Source organism: Capra hircus, chromosome 13 (genome assembly GCF_001704415.2).
Source record: "Capra hircus breed San Clemente chromosome 13, ASM170441v1, whole genome shotgun sequence".
Classification (NCBI taxonomy): Eukaryota; Metazoa; Chordata; class Mammalia; order Artiodactyla; family Bovidae; genus Capra; species Capra hircus.
Window position 1 is genome coordinate 37,771,587 of NC_030820.1, and position 9,362 is coordinate 37,780,948.

General features: G+C 48.2%; 1 protein-coding gene across 1 annotated transcript; it reads left to right on the top strand.

Moving 5' to 3' along the window:
* Positions 5,496-9,281, top strand: PET117 (PET117 homolog). The gene is made up of 2 exons (XM_018057234.1): positions 5,496-5,673; positions 9,084-9,281. The coding sequence occupies exons 1-2, from the start codon at positions 5,578-5,580 to the stop codon at positions 9,231-9,233; spliced, it is 246 nt and encodes an 81-aa protein (XP_017912723.1). The 5' UTR covers positions 5,496-5,577; the 3' UTR covers positions 9,234-9,281.

Consider the following 9,362-nt stretch of genomic DNA (forward strand, 5'->3'; position numbering starts at 1 on the left):
ACAGGATTTAAACCAGTTCCTCTCCAGTAGATACAGCTGAAGTGGTTCCAGGAGACACTCCCACCCAGAGCACAGCGCGTTCCAACTGTTCTACGTCTTTACTAACTCGTGGTATTGTCAGTTAAAGCCATTATTTTTTTCACAATGATTCATAAATTTACGGCAGTCAAAATTGCCTGTCTTTAAAGGATCTAACAGCTCCTTTCTTCCATTAACAACAGGTAAGGTTGACATTTTTCTCTGACAACGTGACTGGATTTTGAATCCAAAGGAACTCAGCCAGCCACACCAAGAATTTTGAATCACGGTTGGGGCAAGTGCAGAGAGAACGCTTGCGCTGCCTCCAGCTGGGATGTTGCTGAAAGGCCCTCTGAGCTGCAAATGAACAGACTTCTCCCAAGGCTGTGAAGACAAGGATTACCCCTCCCCTCAGGGCCGAGGGGGTCCCCATCTCGCCACTCCTAGGAGACCCCTGAAGACTCACTGGCCACAGCATGACACGCATTACTGCCACATGCCTGACTTGGTGCAGTCACGCTGCTAATTCGTCATCTCAACCAGCATGCCCAGGGGGCAGCAGACATATCACTGTCCCCACAGTAAAGAGGGGGAAACTGAGGCCCCACTGAGGGACTGTCCCCAGTGAAGCCAGAAGCCCTTTGTCGTAGAGCTTCACTCACCGAAGCCACTTTCTGAGAACAACATCCTGCCAGAGGGCAGCAAGGCTCCCACAAAGGGAGGAATGGGATACTCAAAAACTGAACTCGAGGCCCATGTGAACGGGGTGTAGCTGTCAGAGGCCAAATGAGCATCCTGAGAGGCCAATGCTCTGACCTCAGAACCTATGGGCAGTCCATTGCTTTCCTGTCCTCTTCTGTTTCTTTCTCTCTCTTCTCCCACCTGTGTGTCTAGCCTTAACTGCCTCCCTTTCTTTCCACTCCTCCCATTCTGTAAGTACCTGAAATACAGAATTGCAAGAGTCTACATATACACATTTTCCTTGTTGACTACCTCAAGTTAAAAGTTCTCTGTTAAATCAAGTGAGTTCACTTTTAAACCAGGTGAGTTTAATCTTTTATGTCTTTTGAAAACAAAACTAAAAACCAATTATGTTGCTCTGTAACTTTCAGGCGGTGGACTCTGGGCAAGTTACCTTCCTCCTTTGTAAAATGGGCATAATAATAGCACCTATTGTGCAAATGAAATGAATTGATACATACTAACAGCTTTATTTTTGCCTTCTTTTAATAACTTTATTGAAATCATAATTCAGTTCAGTTCAGTAGCTCAGTCGTGTCCGACTCATTGCGACCCCATGAACTGCAGCACGCCAGGCCTCCCTGTCCATCACCAACTCCCGGAGTTTACTCAAACTGATGTCCACTGAGTTGGTGATGCCATCCAACCATCTCATCCTCTGTCCCCTTCTCCTCCTGCCCTCATTCTTTCCGAGCATCAGGGTCTTTTCAAATGAGTCAGTTCTTTGCATCAGGTGGCCAAAGTATTGGAGTTTCAGCTTCAACATCAGTCCTTCCAATGAACACCCAGGACTAATCTCCTTTAAGATGGACTGGTTGGCTCTCCTTGCAGTCCAAGGGACTCTCAAGAGTCTTCTCCAACACCACAGTTCAAAAGCATCAATTCTTCAGCGCTCAGCTTTCTTTACAGTCCAACTCTCATATCCATACATGACAACTGGAAAAACCATAGCCTTGACTAGACGGACTTTTGTTGACAAAGTAATGTTTCTGTTTTTTAATATGCTGTCTAGGTTGGTCATAACTTTCCTTTCATAATTAGCATACCTTAAAATATATCCCCTCTTTTTTTAAATGGGGATGAGTTTTTAGTATTTTTATTTATTTATTTGGCTATGTTGGGTCTTAGTTGCAGATAAATAAATATGTAAACAAACAGATAATCCATTTCTGAATTTGACACTGTTAACTCATAAGGTATATTTTGTGAGGGGGAGGCCACACCTTAAGGCTTGAGGGATGTTAAGGAATTGGGACATGGAAGTGAAAGCACAGAGTCCTAACTCCTGAAAGGCCAGTGAATCCCCATGAGGGACTTTTGAAAAGCAGAATAACATCCATTTCAAAAAGACAAGTTGAAAAATCAGTCATGGTAGAATGAAAGACCATCTCACTCTGTTCAGTTCAGTCGCTCAGTAGTGTCCGACTCTTTGCGACCCCATGAATCGCAGCACGCCAGGCCTCCCTGTCCATCACCAACTCCCGGAGTTCACTCAAATTCACGTCCATCGAGTCAGTGATGCCATCCAGCCATCTCATCCTCTGTTGTCCCCTTCTCCTGCCCCCAATCTCTCCCAGCATCAGGGTCTTTTCCAATGAGTCAACTCTTCGCATGAGGTGGCCAAAGTACTGGAGTTTCAGCTTTAGCAGCATTCCTTCCAAAGAACACCTGGGACTGATATCCTTCAGAATGGACTGGTTGGATCTCCTTGCAGTCCAAGGGACTCTCAAGAGTCTTCTCCAACACCACAGTTCAAAAGCATCAATTCTTCGGCGCTCAGCTTTCTTCACAGTCCAACTCTCACATCCATACATGACTACTGGAAAAACCATAGACTTGACTAAACGGACCTTTCTTGGCAAAGTAATATCTCTGCTTTTTAATATGCTATCTAGGTTGGTCATAACTTTCCTTCCAAGGAGTAAGCGGCTTTTAGTTTCATGGCTGCAATCACCATCTGCAGTGATTTTGGAGCCCCCCAAAATAAAGTCTGACACTGTTTCCACTATTTCCCCATCTATTTCCCATGAAGTGATGGGACCGGATGCCATGATCTTCGTTTTCTGAATGTTGAGCTCTAAGCCCACTTTTTCACTCCCCTCTTTCACTTTCATCAACAGGCTCTTTAGTTCTTCTTCACTTTCTGCCATAAGGGTGGTGTCATCTGCATATCTGAGGTTATTGATATTTCTCCTGGCAATCTTGATTCCAGCTTGCACTTCTTCCAGCCCAGCGTTTCTCATGATGTACTCTGCATATAAGTTAAATAAGCAGGGTGACAATATACAGCCTTGACGTACTCCTTTTCCTATTTGGAACCAGTCTGTTGTTCCATGTCCAGTTCTAACTGTTGCTTCCTGACCTGCATATAGATTTCTCAAGAGGCAGGTCAGGTGGTCTGGTATTCCCATCTCTTTCAGAATTTTCCACAGTTTATTGTGATCCACATAGTCAAAGGCTTTGGCATAGTCAATAAAGCAGAAATAGATATTTTTCTGGAACTCTCTTGCCGTTTCCATGATCTCACTCTGACATACATTCTAAAGACATGTAGCTTTACTGAAGGCTCACTAAGAGGGAGAAAATATCTGGAGTCTACCGCAAGTAAAAAGTAGTCTACTTTTTTCTGTTTTTGTTTTTTCAGTCCTACCAGTTTATTGCTACCAACCCGTCACCATCCACCCTCATGCACACATGCTCAGTCATGTGACCCCATGGACTGCAGCCCGCCAGGCTCCTCTGTCCATGGGATTCTCCAGGCAAGAATACTGGAGTGGGTTGCCATTTCCTTTTCCACCATTTTTTTTTTCTTTAGAGAAAAAGCCAATATGCCCTGAATTAAATTGCTTCTAACTCCAAGGTCAACACAGGGACACTATTCTCCAACTCCATGGTACTTCCTCTTCTGCAGAGAAAAATGCTGCAGACGAAATATTTGAAAACGTTATTTTCACTTTAAAAGTTACTTTTATCTCATTACACTTCTGGAGAGCAGCATTCACTTCAAGCAACTGACACTGCACAACAGACCCTGGAATAGCAAAGCGCTACAGTGATCCAGGTGGAAGAAACCTCAGGGTGAGACTCAGCCCAAATCAACAGTGTCCACAGCTGTTTGCACAGGAGGAAATCTGTCCTTTGGGAATTCCAGTGGGAAAAAATATTGTTGTTCAGTCACTAAGCTGCGTCGGACTCTTTGCAATTCCATAGACGGTAGCATGCCAGACTTCCCTGTCCTTCACTATCTCCTGAAGTTTGCTCAAACTCATGTCCACTGGGTCGGTGATGCCATCCAACCATTTCTTGATCATAATACCTCTCTTCCTTGGAAAGCACATCATCTGCGTGAGCTGGGCATAGTATCTTCTGGGCTTCTCTGTTCTCCACTTCGCTCCAACATTTCTGACCCTAGTAACGCGGGCAACTGAACGCGGAAACCAGTGCAGAGGGGATGTCTCAAGGGCTACCTGGAGACAAGGTGACAGCGTCTTTCGTACCAGCAGAAGAGGAACCGCTGCCTGGAAAGCTTGCTCTGCAGCCAGAAGGTTTCCCGACGACGTCAAGAAAACCAGACCCTGAATATTCACTGGAAGAGTAAAAGTGAAATCGCTCAGTGGTGTCCGACTCTGTGACCCCATGGACGGTAGCCTACCAGGCTCCGCAGTCCATGGGATTTTCCAGGCAAGAATACTGGAGTGGGCTGCCATTTCCTTCTCCAGGGGATCTTCCCAACACAGGGATCGAGGCCGGGTCTCCTGCATTGCAGACAGACGCTTTCCCATCTGAGCCGCTAGGGTAGGACTGATGCTAAAGCTGAAACTCCAATACACTGGCCACCTGATGCGAAGAACTGACTCATTTGAAAAGACCCTAATGCTGGGAAAGATTGAAGGCAGGAGGAGAAGGGGACGACAGAGGATGAGATGGTTGGATGGCATCACCGACTCAGTGGACATCAGTTTGAGTAAACTCCGGGAGTTGGTGATGGACAGGGAACTCTGGCGTGCTGCAGTCCATGGGGTCGCAAAGAATCGGACACGATTGAGCGACTGAACTGAACTGAGTAACGCGGGCACCTGAACGCGGAAACCGGTGTAGACGGGATGTCCCAAGGGTTACCTGGCTACAAGGTGACAGCATCTTTCGTACCAGCAGGAGAGGTACCGCTGCCTGGAGAGCTGGCTCTGCAGCCAGGTTTCCCGACGACGATGTCAAGAAAAACCAGATCCTGCCTCGCCCTCCCACCGCGTCAAGGTGGAAGCAGGTGGACTGCCACGTCTCACCAGAAAAACTCCCTCTCCTGGTGCCCTCCCCCGCCAAGGGGCAACGAGCGCCGCGTTTTGGGATGGTGGCGTGGCAGCGCCCCACGCTCCAAGGGGACACGCGCGGCGGAGGGTCCGCAAGGTACTCAAGCCCGAAATCCTGCCTCCCGACACTCCAGCCGCAGAGGACGGCGGATGAGAGGAGGGGGCTCAGGCCTCCAAACTCCGTCCCGGGTGGTGATGCCGGGGCCAGCTCTGGGCGGGGGCTCTTGGAAGTGGTCCCTTCTCCAGTCCGCAGGGCAGGGAGATGATCTGGTCCCTCGGGTTCCCCCCGCACCCCCCCAGGCCCCGCCAGAAGTCACGCTCTCCGGCGAAGTAAGGACGGCGCTCGGCGCTCGACTCCCCGCGCCTAGCGGCGACCGGGCTCTGCGCTCGAGGCATCGCGCCTGGCCCCGCCCCGGGCGGTGACGCGCACTCGGCGGCGGCGGCGGCGGCGGCCCCGGGCCTCGGGCGTTGCGAGCGGAGGCCGCGGTCGGCAGGCAGGCAGGCGAGGGGGATGTCGAGACGCTCCAAGGTGGTGTTGGGCCTCTCGGTGCTGCTGACTGCGGCCACCGTGGCGGGCGTGCATCTGAAGCAGCGGCAGGACCAGCAGGTCGGTGTCCCAGGCCCGCGCGGTTCGGGCCTCGGGCCTGGCTCCGCGTGGCGCCTCTTTTCCTCACCTTTCCTCCCTCCTCCGGGGCCGGGGCCGGGGGACTCCCCCCTTCCCCTTGGGAGGAACGGTCCTGGGGGTAAGGGGGTAGTCCCCGGGTACACTGGGCTCCGAGACGCCCCCGACCCCGGCTCCCGGGCCCCCTGGGGTCGGAGCGCGGGAGACTGACCGTTCGCACTGTTGCTCTCAGTTCCCGTGTCTTCCATTTCCCAGTTGGTCAGCGTGACTCCCGGGCGCCAGCCTTGGCCCCGAGCTGGTAGGGAAGAAAGAAGAGAAAGCGCAGCTGGTCGTGGGCCTGAGGGTCGAGCGAGGGGAGGGGCTGGGGGCGGCGGAGCCTGGGTCGCCCGGAGTGGGCACAGGCAGCGAGGGCAAGTCGGTGCGTATGCTGGTGGTGCGGAGATGCTGCCGGCGAGGCCTCTGTCCTGTTCCACGCTCTGGAAATCGGCAGACGAAGCCAACGGTGGTACAGGGATTTAGCGGAGGGAATGGAATGATTTAACGATGACAGGACACGGAGGCGATGAGAGATTTGGGTTTAAAGTAGGGCTGTAAGGGACTTTCCTGGTGGCTCAGAGGGTAAAGAATGTGCCTGCAATGCGGGAGACCTGGGTTCCATCCCTGGGTGGGGAGGATCCCCTGGAGGAGGACATGGCAACCCGCTCGGGTACTCTGGCCTGGAGAATTTCCATGAACAGAGGAGCCTGGGGGGCTACAGTCCATAGGGTCGCAAAGAGTCCGGCACGACTAAGCAACTAACACAGCTAAGGGGATAGCTTTCCGAACAGAGGCAGGAGGCTTTCTTCTCTAAGAAGGAAAAGATGGTGATGGGAGGAAATTTGACAAGGGGGGTTGAGGATGCTGTATTGGATGTGACTCTGAGGTCAGGGAGCAGGGGTTTTTCCAAGTGTAGAGTAAGGCTGGGCTCAAGCTTGGTTCTGACCCCCAGCTATACCGCCAGTATTCCTGGGAAGTGGTTTTGTTTTTTTTTGTTTTTGTTTTGTTTTGTTTTTTTTTTTAATACGGTGAAACCGCCTGGGTCTTGCTCCAGACCTGTCAAATCAGAATCTCTTGCGGGTGTGGATCCTGCTTAAGTATGTTTTAAAAGCGACCCAGGGGTTCTAACATGCAGCCAGAGTTGAGAACTGCTGTTAGAATGTGAAAAGTGAAAGGTTTAGATGTTTGGAAGTTAGAGGTGAAGGTTGACCAGAATAACTTGTGTTTGTTATACGTCCAGTCATTCATGTGGCTTACTTCCTGGGAAAGAGGAGGACATGTGATTTGACATAGTTTGGTGTGTTGGAAGGTTCAGGGAAGCAAGAAATAAACCCGTGGTTAGCGTGCTCCCCCGTTGTTTCCTGACTGTCTACCACATACCAGGCACTGTACGGAGCACTCATCCTCACAGAAGCCAGCAAAACTGGCATTACTACCCAAGGAGTAAGAACTGCACCAGGAACTGGGTTCCAGGTATAGGAGTTATGGTAATGAAGAGATGTGGGTGGTCAGCACAGTTGTCAACCGGAAGTCCCAGGAAGGGTGTGTCAGGCAGTTGGCACAGATCTTGAAACTTGGGGGGGAAACTAGCAAATGATGGATGGAGAACAAGAACCCAAGCCATGTGCCAAAGTCTGAGAAAGGAAGGGAGGACCTCAGAGCAGGTGTGGAAGATGTGGGCTTCAGGGGTTGGGTGGGGTGTGTAAATGTGTCCTGACGGGAGGCCCACAGGACAGGAGCTGGGGAGGGAAGAATAGAATGAGAGTTTCTGATTCTGTCTGGAGATCTGGCCAAGGGCACAAGGTTCAAGACAGATGGGTTTCAGTTGTGTATCAGTCCCAGGACTCTTAAATTTCCTAGCTCCCTGATAATGGGGACTGAAGCTCTAGGCCTGGAGGAGGGCCAGCGCCAAGGTACTTGATGAGTTGTTAAAGTAGACATAATAGTAAATTTAAAAACTAAAGACAAACAGATCTGTAACTTGGTGCTTGTTGATGAATTGCAAGCTAGCCTTGCAGATGGAGATACTTATCTTGTAGTTTATTTGAAAGACGTCTGGTTTAAAATTAAAAAAACAAAAAAACATTTACCCAGGTCCCATGCCCTGCCCTCATTATTCTGCCTCACAGGCCACTGTTATGAGAGTATTTAATGACCTGTAAACTATACAGTGTTTGTTATTAGTAATGACTGGATTGATGTTTTAGAAAGTCATCTTAGATGCCACATTCATATTCTGGAATCTTCTGTCATTAGTGTTTGTGAAAGTAACTGCCATTGGTGGGCCTTTGTTTTTCCTCTGCTGATAGCTTTCTTTTTTTCCCCTTCTCTGCCCATTAGGTAATTGATGGTAATTCTGTGTAATTTTTACTTATTCTCTTTACGTAACAGAACAAGCCAGGTTCTTTACTTTCTCTCATCCTTACACTTTATTCAAATTTTAATACTTTTTTTCTATGATATTTATTATTCAGCTAGGACAATTGCTAACAGGGATGTAGTTCACAGTTAACTTTAACTCTCATCAAGGTTTTTTTGGGGGGGCGGGGGACACAGGTGGCCTGCGGGGTCTTTGTTCCCCAACCAGTGGAAGCAGAGATTCTTAACCACTGGACCGCCAGGGAATTCCCTCCTCAAATTTTTATTTAGCTCTCTTTTTTTCCTTCTGTTTCTTTTTTGTTTGTTGTTTTTCACTTTTTTGTTTTATTCTTTTCCATTGCTCTCAAATTTTTAAAGTATCATATATCAACTAAACTTCTAAAATTCAGCACAGTGGCAGTTTTTCTTTCTTTTTTTAAAAAGATTTATTTTTGGCTGTGCTGGGTCATTGTTGCTGTGCTCAGGCTTTCTGATTTCGGGGCGTGGAGGCTACTCTTCGTTGCAGGTTGCAGTGCTCAGGCTTTTTACTGTGGTGGAGTACAGACTTGAGGGTGTTGAGACGCATCCGCTAAATAGTGGTACACAGGCTTAGTGTTGCCCTGAAGCATGGGGAATCTGCCCAGCAGAAGCAGGGATCAAATCTGTGTCCCCTGCATTGGCAGGAGGATTCTTACCCACTAGACCACCAGGGAAGCCCCAGTTTTTAATTTTTAATTGTTATTTACCATATTTGTATTGAATGATGTGGAATTTCCTAAAAGACAATAAGAAGTCTGTAATAACACTACGGCAGTCTACCAAGTTAATTCAAGTTAATTTTATGATTTCTTTATTACATTTATACGGTAAATTAAAATAATAGTTGGGTAGTTGAAATCTAAAAGTTTTAACTGTATCTAAACTATTTTTTAGATTTGAATGATACAAGGATGGGAACTACCTGTTTCAGTTTTACTGAAATCTGTTTCTTACATTTTTAGAGGCTTCGTGATGGAGTGATCAGAGACATTGAAAGGCAAAATCGGAAAAAGGAAAATATTCGTCTTTTGGGAGAACAGATTCTTCTGACTGAGCAACTTGAAGCAGAAAGAGAGAAAATGGTGTTGGCAAAGGGATCTCAAGAAACATGACTTGAAGTGTGTGTGAAGTATTGATGAAAGAGACAGCATTCAATGTGTGTGTTGATGAAGAACAGCTTAGTGAAATCTATTTTTCTCACTGTCCTTTTAAACTTGATCAGAAAAAGGACAATGGCTCAT

Coding starts and splice junctions, on each gene's coding strand:
- PET117 (XM_018057234.1), top strand. CDS start 5,578: ATGTCGAGACGCTCCAAGGTGGTGTTGGGCCTCTCGGTGCTGCTGACT. Junction 5,674..9,083: donor AGCAGCGGCAGGACCAGCAG/GTCGGTGTCCCA, acceptor TTACATTTTTAG/AGGCTTCGTGATGGAGTGAT.